This window comes from Borostomias antarcticus (assembly GCF_949987555.1).
Source record: "Borostomias antarcticus genome assembly, chromosome: 15".
Classification (NCBI taxonomy): Eukaryota; Metazoa; Chordata; class Actinopteri; order Stomiiformes; family Stomiidae; genus Borostomias; species Borostomias antarcticus.
Genome location: NC_140248.1, coordinates 12,122,780 through 12,148,034, shown reverse-complemented (window position 1 = coordinate 12,148,034; position 25,255 = coordinate 12,122,780). Strand labels below are relative to the sequence as shown.

The window sequence follows — 25,255 nt, the reverse complement described above, 5'->3', positions numbered from 1 at the left end:
TCAGGGTGCTGATGAGAGAACTCTAATCCCCAATGTGCCAGGGAAATAAATCTCAGATAATCTGCAATTCAAAAAAAGACAAGATTTAATTAGAGAAAGGCGAGTGGTAGACCTGGAGCTTTGTCGGTGAATGATTGCACCCCTTGCTCTAGTTTTGGAATGAACAACGTGACTGGTGAGAAAAAGAAAAAAAAACCTTTCAGGCAAACTCATATTGTACCGCACATGTCCACGCATAGACGGAGGTTCATTATCAAAGTTAGGCAACGGCACAGTGAATAGAACTAACTATCACAGCGGTCCCCGCAGCTTTGAGGCCCAGCTTGGCCGATATAACTGTGGGTCTGGTGTCAGACGTTCGAGCGTGACCCGGTGGTGGTCGAGAGGGCCTCGCCTAGTCTAGTCAAACCCCACCCCCGATGTGACTGCCGACTGCAGCAGCCAGCGCCGCCCGCCAGCCAGCCCTCCCCTCCCTTCCCTGTCCTCTCCTAACCCAGCTCCGATAACGACATGCCAGGACGTGTCAACGCGCTGGGTGCTCAAGCAACAGTCGCTCGGGAGCGGTCCAAACAAGCAGCCATGACAGAGAGGGCCTGTTTATATGTACGGTAGCCTTGCAGCCACCCAACACCGCTCTGCCCGCGCCTGGAACTAACAACCGACACGCTCCCTCTCCCTCAAAATGTCCGCTCCCGCAAATGGGTTGGTTTTTCATTCAGCCGCTCAATGTATTCCCGTGTCCTATTTACTTCTGACACCGTGCCATGGCAGGACTTCCACAGCGCCAGTCGTTAGGACGACCGGGAGAATCAGGGGAGGGTCGGGGATGTTTACCCATTCTAAATGTAGAGCCATGTACTCTCTACTCAAATCTGACGCCTAAGACACTCGGATGATCCAACTGTTTTCCTCTGCCTCTTTCTCTCCCTGTGTCTCTGTCTGTCGGTCTATCTCCCCCTGCCTCTCTCTCTGTCTGTCTCTCTCCCCCTGCCTCTTTCTCTGTATGTCTCTCTCCCCCTGCCTCTCTCTCTGTATGTCTCTCTCCCCCTGCCTCTTTCTCTGTATGTCTCTCTCCCCCTGCCTCTCTCTCTGTATGTCTCTCTCCCCCTGCCTCTGTCTGTCTGTCTCCCCCTGCCTCTCTCTCTGTTTTTCTCTCTCCCCCCACCTCTCTGTCTGTCTGTCTGTCCCCCTGTTTCTCTGTCTGTCTGCCTGCCTCTCTCTACCTCCTGTCTCTCTCTCCCCTGCCCCTCTCTCCCTCTGCCTCTCTCTCCCTCTGCTTCTCTCTCTCTCTCTCTGCCTCTCTCTCACTCCCTGTCTCTCTCCCCCTGTCTCTCTCTCCCTTGCCTCTCTCTCCCACAGTTTTTCTCTCCATCTGTCTCTCTGTCTTCCCCCTTTATTCCTGCTCTCCTCTTCTCTCTCTCTCTCTCACACACAGGAGGAGCTCTTAATATGCAGGTGGCAGTCAGCAGGGAGGAAAACAAGGCCTTATTTTCCCAATGCAATCTCCTCTCCACGGCTTATCAGGTCCATCAGTGTCCAGGTGTTAATTACAGCCATATTAGTGACCCAGAGGAAGGCTGGAGGAGGGGGGTGGAGAGCGAGGGACGTGTGGGGCTTCTGGTGGACTCAGAGCCCTTCCTCCCACACACGACCCATCTCTCCCGTCAGACAGCAGGAGGAGGGGAGAGCATGCTTCCTCCCACACACGACCATCTCTCCCGTCAGACAGCAGGAGGAGGGGAGGATCGGAGAGCAGCTCTGCTATTACAGCAGGAACGCAGGGTTCGGACTAATTGGCCATCTCTGTGCACCCTAACCTTGCTCACCCAATACGCGCCACATAGGAACAGACAGGGCAGCCAGCGAGTTCAACAATGCTTTAACCTCTAAATGCTTGATGTCAAGGAGCATTTGCAATAGATACTGCACAAAAGTGAAGAGTGTAGACGTCAGTCATACAGTACATATGCTTTAGAACTAGGGCAGTATTACAATACAATACTACAACTGCACTCGTCTAATTATTATTGTGAACGCTGTCTTTCTCTCTCAGTTCATTATTAAAACCGTAAGGCCTTTGTGACAGGGTGACTTTGAGTCACCCCCATCTCCGCAGTCAGCCTGTGGAACTGTCTTTAATGTGCTTTTGATTACTTCCATCCACCCTGCTCGCTAGCCCTTATCACTGTGCTACAGGGAGAATCTCCTCTTCCTCCTGCCACAATCACGATATTGCCACATGCCTGTCCCCCGCTGCCCTAAGTGGATTCTCTCTGACAAAATATCCTGTTTCACGTTACAGCAGCGAGCCAGGGACACAAGCTGATGGCGCCTGGGCTTTTCGTCCATCCGACTGAAGTGTGTCCAGTGAAGTCCATGGCCGCAACGTCCGAGAACTCATCCGGGCGTTAAAAAAAAGAAAGAAAAACGCACAGATGCCTCCCTCCATTCATTTGAGATTCACTGGAAAGGAATTTTCCGGAGGTGAACTGCGCTCTGTGTTGCGTCGCTGTCCTTTCTGGGGGCTGGGTCATCCAGTAAGAGCAGCTGTCGCTGTGGTTTTCTGGGGTCTCAGGCCTCCATGCGCAGCCCTGAAGGGGTTCAGAGGACGGGACATTTGACACGGGGATGTCAGTGCACGCCTGCGACGCTCACTGCCTTTCACCCATAATGCCCCGCAGATTGCCCCCATCAACGAGTCATCTGCACACAGTGCTTGGGAGAGGTGACGCTGAGGGGTCCCGCGGCTTCCAGAATCACACAGGCCGACGCACACACACAACAGGGCCACAGCATCTAGAAGGTCACTCTAAGAATAGCGCTCACAACAAAAAAAGACAAGATATGCGTGAGAGCGTATATGCGCATAAGTGCACACACACACACACGCGCGCACGCCGGCACGCACACACACACACACGCACACACATACACACACTAAACAGAAGCTTGACTAAAAGAGAGTGCGAGGAGAGAATCTGGCAGATAGTATGTGGCAAATGGGATTGATTCCGTTCACGCTTGAGAAGACAGCCTCTGCTCCTCTCAACGAGTCTGACTCCTGCTAACGTGCCCAGAAGGGGAGGAATGTGAGCGGGATGCTCCTCCGCGATACTGATTACTGTTATTTAAATGCTCATAACCTATTGTTGTCTTTGCCCAGGAACGAGATCGATGTGTTCGTGCCTTGACTCCTCTCCCTCACACCACAATCAATCCTATCTATCTGTCTCTCCAGTTCTACCTCCTCTCCCTCTCTCTTTCCCACCCCTCCTCCCACTCTTCCACCCTCCAGTGTCTCTTCACCTCCCTTTCTGATGTGTCTTTCTCATCCCTGCTCCCTCTCTCTCTCTCTCTCTCTCTCTCTCTCTCTCCCACCCTCTCTCTCTGATCCCCCCCTCATCTCTGAGCTACCAGATGGGAGCACCGCACGGCCAGCTTAACCCTGTTACCGAGGGGTTAACTTTGCATTAGGAGTTACCGGAGGACGGAAGACCCCCGCCACGGCCAGATCCCCTGGCCTGTCTCTCTCTCTCTCTCCTCCTCCTCCCCCGGCTCGTCCTTGTCTTGGCCCCTCGGGTGACGTCGGCAGGGGGGGGGTCAGGGCACTTGCAGGAGCACGGGGGCTCCGCAGGTAAGCTAGGGAAGAGGCTCTCCGAGGGCCCTAATGTGAAGTGACACGGTGAGGGGCCGAGTTTTTTTTTTCTTGTTACGTTTTTGACGTCGCCAGAGGAGGAATGCCGAATGAAACCAGACGCGCCCTCCATACAAAAACGTCACAGCGAAAACGTCACAGTGAAAACGTCACAGCCACACGGCAGAGGGTGCACCGCTATTTCATGCCTCTCCGCACAGTCATTCTTCATCATCGCAATTCATTCTGTTTGAAAATAAATGACACAGTGAACCAATGTTAGGACACATTCAAATGACCTGAGGCACCCCTGTCAGGTTTGGTGATGTGCTCTGTTCCCTGTGGCTTGTGACCGCACTGTCGCGGGGAGAAACCGGTGCTTGTCTCTCTGGGTCCTTCTGGTTGTATCTCTGACTTACTTCACTGAAGGTACTGAGCCTAATAAATAACCAAGAGACTCTTAAGTCTTGCTTACTGTTTGAGTCTTTGACTCAAGTAACACCAATGACCCAACACACTTAACAGTAAAACAGCAATATATCCTCTGAATAAACATACTGTAGGGGGAATGTCTTGGGAAATATTGCATGCTGCTTACACTGCACAACAAAACTGAGTCTGAATCAATACAGTATATCATGTTTACTGTGACACATTCATATCTCGCATAGTGGTCCACCACAGCATGTCAGATAAAATGACTCCTGTTCTTTAGACTGGAATGAATGTTCTAAATGGCTTGAAAGTAGAAAGAACCGTTCTCTTCTATCAATACCAGTTTAACTGAATTATCGAAATAGATTGCATATTTCTTTAAAATACCTTCTAATTTGCTCTTTCCCTCTTCGGGAGCCAAAAATAACACTTATGATAATCATAATAGATGGTGTTTTCTCTGGTAAGCTTTTATTCCTCTGAAGCTGTCACTTAGGGAAATAGATGCTTAAATGGCTTTAAATTCTCTTGATTGATAACAGTAGGATTTACGAGATGACCTTTGATTCTGCACACATTATTTTCCCTCAGCCCTGGATTTGTTTTATCACTTCTCTTGCGATGTCAGCAGCCCAGAGGAACATAAATCTTGCCCTGGCCAAAGGTAAAGCTTCCTGGCAAACAGCAGACTGCCTAAAGCATCCTTGAAATTCTGCTCAAGTCTCTTACCTCTTACTCTTGCTCACCACCAGACACATTACCCTCCCAACTCAGCGCATAAACAGTCCCTGTCTGTCCTGTACAATAATGTAAAACACTGCAAGGCAACTATTGGTCCTCAGGAGTAACATTTATTTCCTGAGTTTCCAGTGGATTGAAGCCAAAAGACAGCACATGAATAATGCATGTGTTGTCACTCTTTTCTATGTATTAGACATCAAGACATCCATTATTTTAATTCACCAGGGTGCACCCTAGCTGAATGTGAATAGAATAGAACCGAATAGAACCGATTAGAATAGAATAGAACTCCATCTAAAGATTGAAGACTGTCCCTGGATTCACCTCATAATACAGGATCACTCCACACATTACAGTATGTATGAGGTAGAAGAATAACAGCAAATAAACAAATTGTATACGCAGTGAACAGCAGGAGGAGGAGGCCCAATCTCCTGCAGACTGAACAGCAGCTGCTGCTGGAGCGAACGTAGTGTACCTGACACAGTACTGACGATCTCAGAGGTGTTCCTCAGGCCAACGAAGGAGAACTGGTAGAGCCTCCAGGAGCGGATATCCCCCACCTCCACGGAGCTCCTCTTCCACTTGTAGATGATCTCCTCCTTGGGGTAGCCGTCTGGGAGGGGACCAGGGTTGGAATGAAGGATGGGGACACAGATAGTGTTCAAGATACAGAGGTACAGAGGCTAATTCGGCCCCAGAGAGTGAGTTAGTGCTAGAGATAGAATTAGATGCTTTGAATATGTGTGTGTGTGTGTGTGTGTGTGTGTGTGTGAGAGAGAGAGAGAGAGAGAGAGAGAGAGAGAGAGAGAGAGAGAGAGAGAGAAAGAGAGAGAGAGAGAGAGAGAGAGAGAGAGAAGGAGAGTTTGCTCAGTTGGTTTTGAGGATGTTATGCTTGTACTATGGGCTGTTGGATTGCCAGTTTTTGTACATGAGAAAATTTGAAAGTCAAATGTCCTTCCTTAAGTTAAGTATCTGTTTAGCCCTACTATAAAATGAAATAAAAAACCTTTGGCCCTGCAAAATTGCAATGACGTGGATAATATTATACACCTCTGTATCACTTATATAGCAGTGGTTTAGGGAAAGATAATTATAATTGGACTTGAAAATGCTGGAACATTGTGAGTTCAGTACAGAATGCTAATAATGACTGACCTTGGGCCCAGTCTCGTTTGATTTCTGTCCAGAGATGAGCTCAGCTACTGTATATGCATGGGGGGTAAGGAGGATGGTCTGATGTGCTTGAACTTTCCCCAGCACTATCTAACTTTAATGGTCTTTTTAATTGAACAGCCCAGGCACATCGTGCATTTGAGGTTCCTCTGAGGCACATAAGATATGTCTTTAGCCTTCATTCATTGTCCACATTAGGGCATTTCTTCCTTCCAGTGGCTGTGGTCTCATAATCGTTATTGATTCAAACTTTTGTTGTCAGTGGGGGGACATTAGGCGAACCATAGTCTAGTTTGTCAAGTTTACTGTTATTATTGTTATATTATTGTCAGCCGTTCAGACATGTGTTCCATCTTGATCTTCTAATTAGAATTCTTAACAGAACCGTCAGGGAACCAATTTTGAATGTCTATTCAAAATTCAAAACAACTGACTACAATACGGTCCTGCCTGATCAGCCAGTGGAAACGGCCAAAGAAGATAAATGTTTATCCTGAGAAAGCATACTATTATGGTTACGGCATTTCATACTGCTAGAACCCTTATTGTGCCTAAACCTAACCTACAATAAACAACATCATGTGTTGTTTTCCCTGGAACAAAAATGCTAACATTCAGCGTTTTTTGAGGCTATACATTGTCAGCTGGCCTCGCCCTGCACATTTAGGTTGCATGTGTCCAGACTTACAGCAGAGACTGTAGTGATACATGAATAACCCTCACAAAATGGTGGCACTGAAACCGTGCCACGGCCCTGTACTGTATCTTGGGGTGCCTGAGAGAGCTGCTGTCTCGTGTCTCGCTGCTTCTCAGGGAAGCTCACGCACATCAACCGATTTCACGTTAGAAACATCCGTGGCTTTCATCCATTTTAAATGTGTTTTTCTGTTCTGTTTTTAGACCTACAACTCCCATTTCTCTTTCTAGTTGCTCTGGAGCTATTTAGGGAGCTCTCTCTGGAGAATATCCCATGGTGCATCTGTGAGCTCCCTGGCAGTGCTTATTAGCATAAACCCCTCCCCCATCGGTTTCTTACATGGTAGACTGATTCCTCTGGCTCAGGTTTCACCCTGGCAACAGCACAGCCTCTAGGTTCCATCTAAACTGCCACGGTTGTGAGGTAGAATTCACTAATGCTATTCTAACTAAGTCCGCCTCTTGGAATGATGAAAGTGAATGAACTTTTGGTGTGCTGTGCTGATGTCTTCATCAACATGGTAGGGTGCTTGTACTTGGCTGCAGTTACAGTTAGAAGCTGTGATGGGTGTGTGTACTGTATGTGTGTGCGTGTGTGTGTGTGTGTGTGTGTGTGTGTGTGCGTGCGTGAATGCATGTGAAAGTGTGTGTGCGTGTGAAAGTGTGAGTGTGACAGACAGGATGAGAAAGACAGTGGGGTAGAACGAGCATATGGCCAGACTTACAGCTTGAAAACTCCAGGGGACAGGAGTGCTCATCCATTGGAAAGTTGTTCAGTTTAAGCTGGCACTCAGCATCAATAGTCAACCTGCAGGAAAACACACGCTGTTTACATCCACCATGCTGATCACATTGATCAAAGAGCCATTGACAACTTCCTGCAACACTACGGTCCAATTTTAACCGTTCTTCATCATGGAAAAAGTCATTAAACATCCTTACTTTCTGGCAAACTGAGTATTAATAACAATACCCATCCCCACACACATTCTTCCAATTGTCATGTATCATTCAATTCATCATGACAACAGTGCCATAAGCCCTTGGTTTGGTCAGAGTTTCATAATTAATTAATTAAGTGTATAGCAGCATTCTTGGAAAAACATCAATCATTGTTTATTATAGACCTCGGCAGAGTTTATCAACTCATTAGACTTGACGGTAGAGTGCTAGCTAACTGGATCGTACCGTGACTGAGTCGACTGCATCACACTGCCAGTCTCAAACCGTTAACCAGAGGCCACTGAATGAAGATAGGCTGATGAATGAGCTGCCACGCTCATTTAATGCTGATAGGATGTCAATCTGCCTGACGCCGTCAACTAGACACAACCCTGTTTCCTAACCGAAGTCAAATCACCCAGGAACCTCTTCAAATTGACAGTGTATATCAGCACTTCTATCAATCATTGAAGAATGTAGAGCAATCAGCAACTCACAATCGAAACACAGAGGGGCGTTAAGTGTCGGGGCGGTGTTGCTGGATGTGTCATTAACGTCCATCGTCTCACCTCAGCGTGTAGAGTATCCGTCCATCATTCCAGATGCGCAGCATGCGATTGGGCGTGGTGATCCAGTGGGCATCGGCCTTCTTGGAGTTGCGGAAGAAGGTGTCCGGGATCCAGATCTTTCCCACCATGTTGCTATTGAGACGCAGCACCTTCATGGTGCTGTTGAACTTCAACCTCCGGTCGTACCACGTCTGGGCGAAGAAGATATCAATGGTGTACTCCTGCGGGGGAAAGAATTCACCTTTATGTTGTAGACAGACACAGACGCATGTGCAAGTGTTCAAAAAATGCCTCTTCCATTGCTGCCACAGCTGGGCCCGATATCTGATCTTGCGTCACCAAGCACAGCCTATACCGCCAGACCCAGAATAGCGAAGGAGAGCGGACTTTCTCAGGACACCGACATCTGCATGCCACACTATCTGCTTCATGTTACACATTGAACCATGGGTAACACTCCTACACAGTATCCTGAGGAACTTAATCAAAACGGAGTGCCCTGAGACCATTAAAACAGAAACGACCGTGCTTCAGAGCCCGTGAATACAAATCACGCTGGAGGCTTTATAGAAACTTTTTCTTCTGATGGCAGTTTCGTAGCTGGAACTGAAATAGAATGCTACATATGTTGACAGGGCACTTTGTCTGAGTAAAATGGATGAATCCTTTGTACTCAATATTGCAGTTCAACTGGACCATCTTGAGGCTTTCAACCTGAAAATTAAATGCTTAGTGAGGCAATTAATAGCACCTCTTGTTTGGCAGAAGCAATATCTAACCGCATAACCTCCATGAGTTGGGTGTTGTCCCAGCTCTGACAAAAGCCTGCTGTCTGCTACTCACCCCAGAGACATCCTAACAAAGCTTAGCTGTACAGTCCAGATCCGTACCAGCCAGAGTCATGAAATATATTTTTTTAAACACTGACCCAGCACATGTATGCTTATACATCAGACACTTCATCCTGGGAAGAAACATTTACATGGCACCCCGACCGTATTGTAACCTTGCCAAATGTGATACGATGCAATTTACTTTTACTTTACTTACGTTTACCTTTCTTTTTCAGACTGAACTGAATGAACTGAGGGTAATGCTTTACCTTCAGTTGACAATAATTACTTTACAACTATATAGTAATAACACATTTCCTATGTATTTTAAATACATAGGAACAACTGCACTGTATGTAATTACATGGTACAACGGTATCGTGGCATAGGTTATGTGGTTCAAGGTAAAGTATGGGGGGACGGGAGCTGAGTTTTTTAGGGGCAAGTTAATGTGGTGTGAAGGCAACTTTAAGTGTTGTTACCAAACCAAGATAATACTTACATCTACTTACATTTTTAAAGACACCCCCACCCCCCCCCAAAAAAAATTGTGTAATTACATGCCAGTCATGAACTCAGTAAGAATAAATAACAGGTATCAGATCTTTATCTGACATAACGTCTTGACCACCTAAACTGTAGTACTGTGTTGTAGAATGTCTATCCAATCGCAGACTGCTGAGCCATCTTAAACCAAACTGCTGAAGCTATCATGAAAATGCATACTTAGTATTCACAACGGTGTCTATGCTTGGCTGCACAGACTTCTGTTATCAGACCATCCCCATAATCCTGTTGCCACCAGAACAACAGCAACATGATTAGTGTGAACACAGTGCACATACTACCCACGACACAGATGACATCTGAATGCAAACCACTAGAGATGGATTCACACACACGCACACCTGCGCACACACACACACACACACACGCACACACACACACACGCACGCACGCGCACACACACACACACACACACACTATGGGGTGTGATTCGTGCCAGCGTAACAAACACTCAGTGCTTTCGTCGCCTGCATTGCGTGTATAAAGGTACTTTGGCGAGCTGATTAATAGGCGTGCATATACGCAAGCGTTACGAGTCGCTCGCATTCTCAGAGGGTGACGTGTCAAAAGTGCCGTGTCACTTTTGCGCACATGCATGTAACGTTTGCACGCTCGTGTTAAGTCAGCGGGCACTAGAAGCTGCGAGCGGGGCTCATTTGTCCATATTGAATAAAAATTAAGAATATTTATTTGCACTCAATCAAATTCCAGGACCCTCCTTGCATAACTTTTCCTAGATATGTGTCGTTTTATCTCCACTATCGCTACATTTTCAAATAGGTTGTGGCTGTTCGAACTGGTGCTGACGGTGCTGCAGCGCCCTCTATTGACAAGAAACACGTGTATCTGAACATTTGTTTTAAATTGCGAAGAAAGAGTCATTCAGATATTAGGCTTTATTAAAAACAAGTTGCTTAACATGTGCGAATTCCATTTATTGAGAATGCATTACCAATTGGAAAGGACGAGATTAGAACCAGCTATGATTTAAAGACAACTGACCTACACGTGCGGCCGCTAACACGTCTGCTGCGCAAGCAAGGCACTGGCACGTTTGACACGTCGCTATGCAATTTCTGCACACATTACAAGACGTACGTACGTACGTTCATTTATGATTTTACCAAACTGTCATGTGTAGTGTTGGTGTCGCATATGTGAGGCGCATCTAACCTGTAGTGTTGCCGTCACGCACACGATGCGCAATACGTGTAAACAACATGTGCACAGCGTCTGCGTTACAGGTACATTACAGCTATGAGACGTCTGTCTCTCCATTGTTTGTCAATGGAAATTATACACGTGCGTTTAGACGTTTGATGTCATCGCGTCTTCTTAAGTAGGCGCAAGTCAAGCGTTTCAGTATGGTGTGCTGGCACTAATCACACCCCATACACACACGCACGCACGCACACACACACACACACACACACACACACACACACACAAACACACGGTCTGAGCTAGTTGCCATGGAAGCCCAGGGTGATTAAAAATATGCACATCAAAACATTAACAGTCCCTTTACCCTGCTATAACAGAACTGATACTTTGGTTCAGACTCTCTCGGTGCTTTGGCGTTGGTCTTTGATGGAGACGAGAGATTGTTGTGCTGAATTACAATGGAATTGAAACGTCTGCTGGGATTTCAGCTGGAACACAATGGAACAAACTGGCTGCTGACTCTCTCAGCGTTGCAGTCCCCTAATCTCACTCTACCCATCCTGCCCTATTTCTAGCGCCTTTACAGCTTAACTCAGTCTACTAATAGAAACAACCATCTTGGAGTGGCTTGGTCAGTCTGTACAGGACGCCATTGCATCACAAGACAATCCGGAAGCCTGTCCAGCAGTAAAAGCCGTGGTGGGGGTGGGTGGCTGGGACAGGATCTAGCCTTGAGGAAATATGAGTCTCTGCTCCAATACAGATAGTTAGATCCATGCAATCTATTCTGTGGAAGCTAATATGATTATGCCAGGAATTGCCTAATGCCATTTGTCAATAATGCAATTTCAATGCCAGTCTAATGTAATTTGAAATACAGTAGTGACAAATCAGAACAGTTAAAATGTTTGGATGGAAACTTGCCATCGGCTAGACTGATTTCAAAGGAGGAAATGTAGCAGGACAAAAACAAACAAAACATTTCAACCTAACTGTGGTGAAATAGAAAACATTAACATTAAATGCTGAGGTTTAGCTTGGATGTACCTACCATGTTGATGGCATTTACTGGTCCAATACTGTTGACAAACATGTCCGTGTGGATCACTGTTGGTTTGACTGTAAGACGAAAACAACATAGTGTCATGATACTGTGCCTGTTAGATGCTGGATGATCAATGGAACCTTGAATGAAGGACGCATCATGACGTAACAGATACACATTCATTTATTATTACCGATGCTGGACTTACTTGGCTCATAGCAATACAAAACAAAGGGTCTCTCTGAGCTGGGAACACTTGATCCCAGCTGAGTAAGAAGAAATAAACGTCACCAGACTAAAGAGAATTGAACAACTGAACAAAGAAGCTCAAGGGAAACGTACAGTAGTCCAGCTACTTATTCATCTCTACTCCCCACACTATGTTGAAGTAAGTGTAAGTGTGTCTGAAGATGGGTCAGGACCTTCCTGGGGTGACCCCATCTCTGCCCAGGACGTGAAGGGTGAAGGAGCCTCCAGCACATCGTCTAGACACACGCTTATCACACCCACACATGCGACAATCCAAATGACTTATGCTTGATCTCTTATCTTGAAACTCTCTCACAGTAAAAGCTGTGAGTGAGTGGACATACTGTACAGTACAGTACTCAAATATATTGCTAGCAGTTTGTCATTCATGAAGAATCTGCTTTAAAGATAATAAATGGTACATGTGCTGCACCATCAATCAATCAATCAAAGCTTTATTTGTATAGCGCATTTCATACCCAGAGGCAACACAATGCGCTTTACAGAGAACAAGGGAGGTGGGCATACAACCCACCTCTACATATTCCAGAGTGAAGCAAAAAAACAGTAATCACCTGGGGGCCAGATAAGTCCACCATCCACATTTTTAAAAATCATTTAAATGATCAAACATGACATGACACCAACAAGTACCTGGAGCTGGAGTATTTCCATATGACTAATATTAAATGAATTTCTTATGCTCAATAGGTTGGGGCTCAATATCTGGGGGCGCGTGCAGTAGCGTCTCTAGCTTATATGCCACCCTGGGCGAACCCCCGCTATGGCGCCCCCCCCCCCCCCCCCCCCGGCCCAGAGCCGATGCGGTGAGATGGAACACTTTCAGTTTCGTTTTGTAAACGCGGAATTAACGGGCTTTCCGATTGATAATGACAAACTGTCGGCAAGCTGTTGAGCGGGGTGGAGGTGCTGACAGGCAATTCTGATTGACGTGCGATTTGTTGACCGGGGGGGGGGGGTTTACTTCACTGAGATTCGCTGAGTTTTTTTTCTGCTCCTTTTGCCGCCCCCCCCCCCCCCCCCCCTGAGATGCCTAAATGCGCCACTGGGCGCGTACCATGTCAAGGCTAGTCCCCACCGCAGCGGTGCGGGTTTGAATCCGGCCCACACCCTTCCCCCCTCTCTCTCTCTATCCCACCTTTCCTGTCTGTCCTCGCACTGTTCTATCCCAATAAAGCAGAAATGCCCTAAAATTGATATATTTTAAATCCCATAACTTTAATGATGAGCATTTTATAATGTGATTATATCAACCCAGTCACCCGCCCCACCCCACCGCAAAAAAAACACTATTTTTTGTGAGAATACTCATTACAGCTAAAGTGATTTATAAACCTTAAAATTTCATGTCACTGTAGCTTTCTATTACATCTTATTTGCACCTGCTATGAAACACCATTTTTTTCCACGCGATGCAGCCTTGGTTCCAGGGATATCATAAACTGAGGAAAGCGAATGTCTTTCTCAGCCTGTGTCTCCTGCTCATTAAAGTTGAATGGGCTGTACAGTGGGCTTCAAAGGAACTGTGGAACCATCTGTGATGAATCCAAATCCCACCTTCCACCCGTTAGGAGGAAAACTTGCCGCCACTATTGGCTGGTAGATGGCTGGCTAATAATAGACACTCTGTATCTGTGTAAATTGCCAGCCTCTGGAAGGATAGGGTTGCAACACCATGTTTGATAGCAAAGATGGTGGCAGCCGGCTTGGTGGAGCATTGATGTGAATTCCTAAATCCTAGCCCAAACTGTATGAAGGAAAAACACCAAGCTGACCTTGGTGATCAGAGTAAGATAAGAGAAGTTGGCCCTCCTTGCCTCAGTAGATCTACCAGCTCCACCATCTACTGTCATCGGGACCCGGGGAGCCCAGCCAAGCTGCCACTCAAACTGAAGAGAGAAGTCTACTCTGCTGGCTGTTTATTTGGCCCACAGCAGCACGCTGATGGACAGGGCTAATAGGCTGGTGATGGCCAGTCCAGGATGCACTTCTGCTGCTGCTGCTGCTGCCTGCCAAATAATGACTTGCATGCTGCTTCTGTCGCTTCTGCATCTATAAGTCACACTGGTGGGGGCCTCCTAGTCTGAGCAGTCTCATTGAAATGACAGAGATGTCTGCGTGATGCTATCAGGTCTGCTCCACCTTACGACTGCAGATGCGGACGGCAGATAGCGACGATGGCGTCGCCGATACTGCGGGCTCGGGGGAGCGTGAGTGGCAGGAGGCCAATCGATGAGCACAGAGATGACACCTACCTCCTATATCTGGTCGCAGTTTGTTATCATAGCCGTCTAGAAGGCTGTTTAGGATGTGGGTGACGTCGCTCTCGTACACTTTGGGAGTCAGCACCCACGTTTTGTTCGACACCTCGTCGTCATCGCTTTCAGTCTGAAAAGAGCTGTCGGGAAAAAAAAGCAACAGAGGACTTTTGAATCATCCAAACTTTGATACTTTGAAGATCACAAAAAAAAACTAAAATATGACATAAAATACATAGGAAACAAGGATGTAGAGCATGGCAATATGTACTCCTCCACCATGATGGAGAAGAGACATTGAGCCCTACTAGGCTAGCCATGCTAACGTGTCTTGCCCGCTGGTAGAAATCAAAGGGAAAGGCAGCAAGTAGATAGGAGGAAAGGCTTCCTGCTGGCGGCTACTGATCTTTATGCTACTGATCTTTATGTGATGCCCTGCACAGATATGACATTTCAGACACTGTCAGCTCAACACCAGTGCTGAAAGTGACATTCAGGACTATAACTACTAAGACTGCCACAACTCACATAGTATGTGAGAATGTTGGTATGGGGGCTAGACCATGGGTCTAAAGACCATTAGGCTATTGAGTAAAAGGACATGGATCTGATAAATTAATTAGTAATGGGATTTTGGGGTTTCTGTGCTCATCTGTGCAAATCCCCATGAGTTGTCTCACCTCAGTTAAATGTCTAAAAGCATTATGAGGTCTCAGGAGCATCTTACAGCAATATGCCCCTCTCTCCAAGCCACAGCAATCTTAGTAAATTATATTCCACTGAATAAACTTTTTATTTTATTTCTTTGTTCAGTTTATTATTTGCAATTGGGCTGGGACAGAGGGGGGGTTATGGAGGCGCTCAAACCCTAATAATGGTGGATTTGTGTTCATAGGAGGTTGATCTAGATGTTGCTGACAGGACGTCCAGTATGTGAGGAGACTACAGGAGAGTATGTGCTGTGTGAGGGAGGGTGCTAGTGACAATGGACAGGAGAAATGGAATACGGCATGATGGACTCGGGTTGGGTCAGAACTCCGAAGTCACAGTTTCGAAGCCAGCAGAGCTCAGCAACCATGGAAGCCAGACCTCCTTGCAAAATAAAAATTTGGACCTCTAGCTACCCAGAACGATTACAGTGGGCAATAGTAACGTTACTTGCCTTGATAGACAAACAGCTTCAGCCAATCAGCATAACAACACGTTTGGTAAACATTTTGTTTCCTCTGAGAAACTACGCTAGTGCATTCTCATTGTTTAATTGTTATTGAGTCTATTTCTGCAATAACTGCACTTATGGCTGTGTTTATTGTACTAACGTTACCATTACTGCTGGTTGCTTCGGGAAACTTAGCCAACTATTTTGCCAAAGGCATGTACTGTATTTCACATCCTCAACTACGGGACCCCACTGGGGGGCAGAACAGCACTTAGGATGCAGTCTCTGATTGGCCCAGTTACATTATAATTTCTGGAAATAGATGGGTTGGGATGGGATGGGAAGAGGTCCAGACTGTATCACAAAAAGGGGTGATTTTTTCAGAGGAAGTCTGGATTCCAGGCTAGGTCAGTTGGCCCTCTCACTTGGTTCCTATGTGTGGCAAATGCCCAACCTGGCTTGCCCAAACAGAAAATTCAGCAACACACATTGTGAGAGAGAGAGAGAGAGAGAGAGAGAGAGAGAGAGAGAGAGAGAGACAAAGATAGAGACACAGAGAGAGAGAGGAAGAAGGAGAGACAGGGAAAGAGATAGACAGAGAGACAAAGAGAGAGAGACACAGAGAGAGAGAGAGAGAGAGAGAGAGAGAGAGAGAGAGAGAGAGAGAGATAAACATGTCCAGACCCCCTGGGGTAAAAACAAAAGCACGTCTCTCTAATGGCTTTTCCGTGCACTTAGATAGGGAGCAGGACCCTGTGTCTTGAGCCTCCCTCAGTCTTCCTCAGCCTACATTAAGTGCTCCAGGCCATTATGCTTCACACCACCAGCAACCCCACACATTAAAACTGGATTATACTGTTCAGGATCTTTTTAAGCTGTCTTGGATGTTGGTGGTGGGGCTTTTATGACACGTCTGTTCCTGATTGTAGATCCGCTGGCATTTTCAGGTGCTACCTCCTTTAGTTCAGGGTTTCTCTGTGTAGCAAACTTCTCTGGAGACCTTTAGATAAAAGAGAAGTTGTGCTGGGGAGACAGATCAGAGGTTTGTGTTGCTAATTTGGTGTGTGAGAGAGAACCGTAGAGAAAGCCTGTGCTAGTGATGCCAGGGAACGTCGTAGAACAGTAACATCATCCAATATTCACTGAGAACCTGCTGCAGTTGAAGGCCTAGTGATGCCAGGGAGAGCAGTAACATCACCACTTGTCCTTTGAGGACCTGCTACAGATGGAAGGCCTAATCACAGGAACACAAGAGAATCCGTTCACAGTCTGAAACGTTTGTTGTGGTTGAAAAATTAATGTTCATGATCTCTTTACAGCTTTCTCACATGTCCTTGTTGTGCCGTGCAGTTAGGAGACGACTGAAAGGCAGTGAACAGTAGAATAGGGTGAATACTGTGTTCAGTTAGCCAATGTACAGTATGGGGATACAGTATTCTTTGAAAACCACCACATATTCTTTTAGAAATGCTCCATTTATCAGTGTTATCAATGGCAATTGAACTCTATGCAGTCACTAAGTATCTTCAATCTGCTTCTACAGTCCCAAGGATGACTTTTCAGAGCTCTGCCTTGAGAATAATAATACTAATACTACTACTACTACTACTACTACTACTACTAATAATAATAATAATAATAATAATAATAATAATAATAATAATAAGAAGAAGAAGAAGAAGAAGAAGAATACCAGTAATCAGGCACTGCATGGAAATCACTGTTTTTCTGATTCAGTAAACACAACATTCCCATGGGCGATCATATCTCTGTTTGTAATAATTACACTTGCAAATGAAAGCGTAACCCTTCCCAATGCTCCCTTTTATTCTTGCATAAGCAACAAGGCTTGTGCCATTATAGTACACAATGCAAACAACCACCACATCCAATGAATGCTCATTACTCTGGGGCAATTATACCTTTCACCTGTTACCACAGAAATGTGAGCAGAGTGAGGCCAGTGGAAATTACCTCAGTTTGTCCACGTCTCAGATAGAGAAAGTGATAATGCAGTTTAGCTGACATTTTGTAAAATGGCCGCCCCCTTCTGCACTGCCCTGAGGACAAAAGCTGGTCTATTAGTGACAAATCACATGACCTGTGGTGGCCTGTGAGTCCCTAATTAGCCCATCTCTAGCAGCAGCTAGGTTCACAGACAGTGTTGGTCCTAAGTGGTTTAGGAGAACTCATATGAGACACATTGGCATGATTTAACTAGACCAAAACACATTTTTTCTTCCAATGGTTTATCAAACAAAAACAAAGAATAAAGTGGAAGACTGTAGAATTGTACAATGGTTAAGGAAGAGGAAGGGGCTGATATAAACAGGGTTTATGAATTAATAGAGCAGGGAAAAGCTCCCCAGTAAAAAAAAAAGAAGAAAAAAAAAGGTAAGATTTAAACTTGGTCTTATTCAGAAGGGCAAGGCAACTGGAGTTATTCTGGTGAGAAGCTAATATTGAAGAGCAAGATTTTCTAAACTCTCCTCTGGCCTTTAGAAAAGTAACTTGCTGTGTCTGGATTAAAGTAAGTGTCAAGGCCCACATAATATGGCAGCCAGAGAGTCTCTCAAGATATAAAGATAAGATATTATTACCTGCAGGCTAAAACAGTAGCTGCCATACTGTACCTAGAGACCTGGTAGTCAGCACAGCAGTATCTTATGCCACATGGAGGGGATATGATGATGTATGGTACACCAACCCCTGAGGCCCTACTTGGGATGGTAAATCTGACTGGGGGGCGTCTTGGAAATATGCCTTATCAGTTCTGTCCTGATACTCCAGTCCCATTGGTACTCCTCCAGAATCAGAAATGGTTTTGACGTTCCTCCCCCATGGGTCATGAATATGACACACCCTGTGTCACAAGGGAGGAGAACCTCCAGGCTTCACCACAGTACCACTGACACGTTCTTTATCAAGCTTCTCTACCAAGCTTTATCTCTGATTTGCAACTGCAATATTCCTTGCCCTACAATAAGTAAATCAAACAGATATTGCACGTCATTAGGCATACTGACGTAGCCTCATGAGACCATCCTGATCTAGCGAGCTCACATTCTGTTTCTCTCCACAGCTCAGTCTGGCATTTTATCTCAAACGATTATTGTGGGTGGGAGTACTTGACAGACAGACTCCTTCAGCCAATCAGCACAACAAAACTTTTGCCAAATCCAGTCGGAAGAACGGCAAACACATATTTTTCTCCAATAAATTCAGTGCATACTCTTGTTCTTGTTTAATTGTTATTATTGAGTCTTTTTCTGCAATAACTGTTGTGGCTTTGTTTATTCTCAGTGGCCTGTATGTCATTTTAACACATCAACTACGGGACCCCAGGGGCTACGTTCTACTGGGGGGTACGTTCTACTCCCAAACACAGTATTATTTTCCTAATCCCCTTCAATTAGGAAAAAAACAGCACATGATACACAATAAGCCACTCAAATAATTGCTTGAGACCAGCAAACACACCCTTGGAGCATAAACGTGTCCTCTTGGTGAACATTATGATCAATGATCAACACTATTCACTTTCTTACACTACACTTATATCAGTCATATATTTCTGAATGCGTAAGGAAAAATGAATGCACTCATTCATCAGCACGTTCACGTGACACTACTTTCTGGTGTCGGAGATTTGGCATGAGAACTGAGGTATATGTCTGCTTTTGGCGCAGTTGTCTGTGATTTCCATACAGTACTGTAAGTGATCTGGTGAGGTACCATGAACCTGGGTGTATCTTATCATCAGTTACAAATACACCTTGTATATGTCAACGACATATTTGTAATGGACATGGCCAACTCTCTTCCATTTGTTCACGTGTTATGCTCATTTTGGCACAGTATACTTTCAGAATAATGAACAATTTAGACAGGCTGGCATACTGTATGGACTGCATTCAGGGCATAGGGAACACATAGGCCTGCTGTATGCACAACACACGAATGAACATTTTCAATACATAAGAAGAACTCAAAAAAGGTGTGAGTAGCTAGACTGACACTTGTGTGAATGCAGCTGCATGCACTGTGAAGATATTTCAACGTAGGCCAGAGCACTCCTCGGTCGTATTCTATGGGATGCTGATTGAATGAAGTCTGATTTATCAGCCTCCATTTTTCACCCTCAGGCAACACAGGACGGAAACAATGCAAGCCCTTAAACCAACCGCTTCCTTCCCAAGTATTCATATTTTATTGGTGCAATGGCTGCCTTTTCGTGACAAGCCTATTGCATTTTCCCCTCCACAGATTAGAGTTGGCTACAAGAGAATCCGTTTCACCAAGTCAAACGTTATTTAGTCCCTTGTTATAGAGAGATGTACAGTATGTCTACTATGTGTATTACCTTAATGTTTTACTATTGCACTGTATTAAGGCTAGCCTGCTGTAAATATCGTTGTCTGCCATTTTGAAATAGGCTATACAGGGAAGAAAATATCTTAACACTAGTCTAATACGTTTGCTCATAGCTTATTCAACATACAGCTTTGTCGTTTCTACAGGATGCATCCTTAAACAATCCAACACCTTAAACACGCTAGGTAGCCTAAGAGGCTTTGGATCTAAGAAAAGCCGACGCCAATAGGATAACGCACATTGCATACCTTCACAAAACCCGTATGAGCTTCAACAATCATAGACGTAGGCCTATATCGTTGTAACTGGACTATTTATCTATACTTTCCACACTTACTGCAGACACTCTCTGTTACCATTATCAGAAATGTAGCCTAATAATATAACTAGAAGCCATCCAATCCTGTTGGCATCCATAGCCGCCAGGACTCATACTGTGGCATCTGGTATACATGTGGCATCTTTACCAAAAATACATGGCCAGATAAATGTAGAGTCATAATTAACATATGTGAATTTACACCTTAAGGCAGCATCGCCTGTCAAAAGATACCCTAATTAAATGTGTGAAATACATTCATTGAAATGTAGCGAGCCTCGGTTCTGTTACCACCGTGCACCGCAACAAGGAAAATTTGCATCCCCTCTTAAAGCCAATGCGGGACGATTCTTTTAGAGAAAGCCTTGCAATGCAGTTTATGTGAAAATTGCCTCGTGTCTTGTTAGATATAACATGTCCATTGACTACATGTTGACTATGTTGGTGTGACAGGCATTAAATAAATCTTGAATGTTTTCGCTTACCTTGTAGGCAGATTAGCGAGTAAAAACACCCAAAGAAACATCTTAACAGGGAGGGAAGGCTTCGCCATCGCCGTCGAGCATTTAGATAGTAAATTTGGTGAAGCAATGATCACCATCTTCTTTTCTTCTTTATTGCAGACGGACGTGTCTCTTTATTTACTGTGTATCCTCCCTATGACACGCACATAGCATAGCGGGTCCCGTTAGCTTTCGCTTCAGAAATTTTAGACGCGCGGCGTTGCTGATGGCCACGAAATCGTTCTTAATTAACAAAAAATAATTTCTGATTTAATGAAAATGTGTTAGGATATAACTACATAGATTCCGAAGCCACGGGATACTATAAAATCCAGCAGCTGAGAAATACATTGGAGCCCAGTCTGAATGCAGATTAACTCCTAGGGTCAAAGAGGAACTGATGCACGTTGCTGCAGCACGGATCAACACATGCGTGGTTCCATCAAGCGGAAGCATAGCTAAGAAGAGAATAAAATACACCTTATTTGATGTTTTGCCTAAAATGCACAGTAAAACACATGCCGTTTGATATCCTGATCTGAACTAGCGAGTGACTGTGTGACCAACGCTGTGTGACATGTTAAGAGGTTTGCGTAACGCTTGTTGCGGTAGGCTAGTGATTTGGTTGCATATAAACAGTGCCGATCTGATTTATATCATATTGTTTCACATGGTAGACAAAACCAAAGCCATTTTAACTAGTAAATGATGCGATAGAGCGTAGGCTTGTCGTCAGTAGGCTACCACGGACAGCACCCTGAGGGTTGCATTCAGTTCAGCACCTTGGACAACTCCCACAGATTTTCTGTCGCAATCACAATGCTTTTGTCAGGAACTGCGTCGGAGGCTGTAGTATGACGAAAATACAATGTCTTTCTTTTAAAAATGGACGCCAGCCAGAATAGGTTCCGCTACAAGCCATGCACTGAGTCAGTCAAAATATATAAAATCAGAGAGTAACATAGGCTACACACAAGTTGCACAGCCTCTACCGGCATGCACTGTAAATATGGGATAATGTGTTGTGTCATAATGTAGCCTATTTAAAATCATCGCCTATGGATAATTGTCTTTATTTATGTTCTTGCTTGTTGTAATGAATGCCATTGGGCAGTTTACAAACGTCAGCATACTATCAGATTGCATTTATGATGGCCATTAATTTCACTACACTGTTGGGCAAAAGCGAAAAACATAAAAAAAAGAAAAACGAAAGGCGGCTATGAAGCTGTGTGAATGAGTGTGACGTAATTGTGACGCCCACATGTGCTTAGCAGCGGCGCTCTTCTCCCTGTGATTTAAGTCTCTGTGTTTTAAAGGGATGTGCATGTGGCTTGAGGTTTCCTGTTCAAGCTCGGATGCACTTGCCTGGGTGCTGATGCACTGCAGTGGTCTATAAAGGTAGCCCTCCACCGTAAAGCTATGGGCCGGGGTGGATTTGTCCCCCAGTTCGAGTTGTAGCACACTAAAGTTGGCTGCATATAATGTCACGAAATAGTACCCCAACAATACAACATTTACAATTCGATCAACCAATGCTTATGCCTTGAAATCTATATTAAGTGGTTTGCCCAGCCATTCAAACACAAGATGCCCAGAGCAGAATGAGAGCTAAAAATGAAAATATGCTGTGTCAGGAACCCTTACCCACAAACCGTTAACAGGGCCAGAATCACCTAGTCTCTACATCTCTTGATGTTTGCCAACATCCCTTATAAACACATCATGCATACACATCAACAGACACACATTGTCTGCCGGAAGGTCCCCTTAGGAGAACTGGAGCCATAACAGTTCTGATGCACATTTAATGTTCAACAATAGCTTATGAACAATAGCTTATGAACTTGAAGTCCCCTGAAGAGAATCGTACCTGCAGTGAACTCAAATGTTCATGTAACATTCACAATAGTTTATGAACTTGAATGGTATTGTTTATTTACTGCATTTTCGTACTCTGCTACTGTAGTGTATACATTGTGTGTACGTTTGCATATTGTCATTGATGTCTGCATGCTGTCACTATTCTTGTATTTTTCTGTACTACAGAATTACTGCATTACTGTATATGTTGTTTGTAAGCAGGGCACATCTGTAAAAGAGACGTCTCAGTATGTTCTTCCCTGTCTAAATAAAGGCTTACCAATTAAACCCTCTGTCACTCCACTGCTTTTTTACACAGTATACATTTTGAGGCAAAATAGTTGGATTGTTCTTGCTTTTACCCTTCTGCATATAAGCCATGTCAGCTCATCTTCACTGTTGAGTTCTGAGTAGATAAGATGGGATGGACTATCCTTACCAGCTGGGAGTTCCAGCCAGGCGTGGAAGATGAGGCACTTACTGCATGTTTGTAAACAACATTAGGCCAAGTGATGCTCAAATTTATATAATCATCCCAAGTGGAAGATGCTCTTCAAGTTATGACGAAACCCTTGTATCTGTATGTGTCCCATTCGACAAGCACCTAAGATGAAATCAGAGAAAGTCTGTTAACGTGTGTTGCCGCCCAATACATGTACATCGTCTGGGATGTAATTTCCCCGATTTGCCTGCAGCGCTCTCCCAAATGCCAGTTCCACAAACAATGTACGGAAAATGGGAAATTAATTCTAGGCTTCACCACATTCATATCTACACTGATAAGTACATTTAGAGTGAACAAAACACAAACATCACACTTCATGTTTACAGTATTTTACAGAAACCCTCACTGACCTGGAAAATCATTGCAATTTGAGTATGATTAAATTAAAGAAAGGAAACAAGTAGTGTGCTTTGTTGCCATGCCACTCAGTTGAGACAATATTGATTTTGTTTTGACCCAGCTACTCTATGTATTGGATCGGGTGGCTTGAAAGGTTATCTTATATGCCACAGGGTACTATGTCGGTACAGGCCACATCTCTTGAGGTGGTGACAGATAGCAAATCCTTCTAGGTTAAATCCATTTCTGTGTAGGATAGATATGAAAATCAACATTCAACTTTCCATAAATGACACCGGACTGCTCATTCTCCCCTAGCAGATTTACATGAGAAACAAAGGGCTTCATCACATTTGACTATTTTGGCTGCATATTCTTATTATCCAGACTTTGGGTGACGTGTGTCAAATAAACTATATGGGGCGGTTTCCTTGTACATTTCCAGTGGACATACAACCAGTGACCCAATAACATTTTATGTTACACCTGTGACCCTGTAGCATTTTTCATCACTCGATCTCCTCTCTCCCTCTCTCTCTCTCTCTCTCTCTCTCTCTCTGTCTCTCTCTCTCCCTGTTGTTGTCATCATCAACCTAAGCACAACCAGCCTCCAGCATGCTTAAGTGATGCTGCCTGACTGCTCCCATGGACTCACCATAATGGAGTCTCTATGGCCTGCTGCTGGCCTGCTTGGCTTCGCTGCCGCCTGCAGACTCCCCCCAGGGAGCGATGCATCTCTCCGTCTGACAGCCATGTCATTGTTACCGTCACAGAGCCTGCTCGGGTCGGGCCTAATCCCACAGATAGCTGCAGATGCTTATTGATTCGAATCGGTGCTGATTGTCCATAGGTGGGTGTCATTAGGTTTTTTAATTGGGCATTTTTGTGCCTTTTTGATGACACATGCGATGTGGCACTTGAATATCTCTAGAATAGAGGAACTCAGTCAAGCCAAGCATTCAGAGGGTTTTAGAATGTGTGTTGGATGCTGGAAGAGTTAATTAACCGGACACAGCAGGAACTTGAGCACTAAAACGTTTCCTTAGGTGGAGTGCTCGCACACACGCACCTGTCCCGCTGCCCCTGTGCACTGCACGCAAGTTTTCAACAGCTAACAGTAGGCTACATGTCCCCGCCATTTATCTTCAGACTCTACCAGTGCGCTGTACAGCTGTACAAATTAAGTTATTCTGATTTAGAGACCCTTTTCAAAGTCGGTTCCATTACACATTTGATTTGCCGAAAGAAGAAACAGAGGGTTATATAATTGGCATGTGAAAGCAATGGTAGTGGGAGGAGGATAGACTTGGGGGTGGGGGTGGGGAGGGGTGTATGCCATGCTACAACATGAATAAAGTCCAGATCATAATGGATTTACAACTAATATATACAGTATTGTTGCAACTGTATGCAGAATCAGGCCCTCCTGGCTGATCAGCACCATGGACAGCATTGCAGTCAACACCATGGACAGCGCCAGGTGCTGAAATTTGGCCAAGTGGTGGGCGGGAGGTACTGTAGCCTACATTCCCCTCCTCCCACTCACCTTGACAGAGAGACTGTGCACCTGTGGACAATTCTCTGATTACAAAAGAGCCACCAAACAGAGGTTACAGAAAGTCGGTGGGAGAAGACAGCCACGCCAGGCCAGACGAGCGCCGGACTCCGGCAAATGCAATAACACTGTGACAAATACAACACAAATACATACAATATGCAATAATGTACCAACTAATACAATAAAAATACAAAAAACAATAACATATGTTAGTGACAAATTAACTATATTTGACAAGATATGAAAAAGTGTTATAAGAATAAATACGATATCTGTTTGGGTCAGGATACCAGTTGTTGTCAGTG

General features: G+C 44.9%; 1 protein-coding gene across 5 annotated transcripts in view; it reads right to left on the bottom strand.

Annotated features, from left to right (window-relative positions):
* gabrg2 (gamma-aminobutyric acid type A receptor subunit gamma2) overlaps nucleotides 1-20,783 on the bottom strand; it is a gene marked incomplete at both ends in the record, with an annotated part of 33,858 nt that extends 13,075 nt beyond the window's left edge. For 2 of the 5 annotated variants that reach the window (XM_084449369.1, XM_084449371.1), the window contains 5 exons: nucleotides 5,289-5,426; nucleotides 7,408-7,490; nucleotides 8,194-8,414; nucleotides 11,809-11,876; nucleotides 14,328-14,430. In XM_084449369.1, the coding sequence (XP_084305495.1) occupies nucleotides 5,289-5,426; nucleotides 7,408-7,490; nucleotides 8,194-8,414; nucleotides 11,809-11,850 (484 nt within the window). Of the gene's footprint in view, nucleotides 1-5,252; nucleotides 5,427-7,407; nucleotides 7,491-8,193; nucleotides 8,415-11,808; nucleotides 11,877-14,327; nucleotides 14,471-20,667 lie in introns of those variants that run through there. The other 3 variants (XM_084449367.1, XM_084449370.1, XM_084449368.1) reach the window with 3 other exon arrangements.
* Between the last annotated feature and the right edge of the window lie 4,472 nt (nucleotides 20,784-25,255).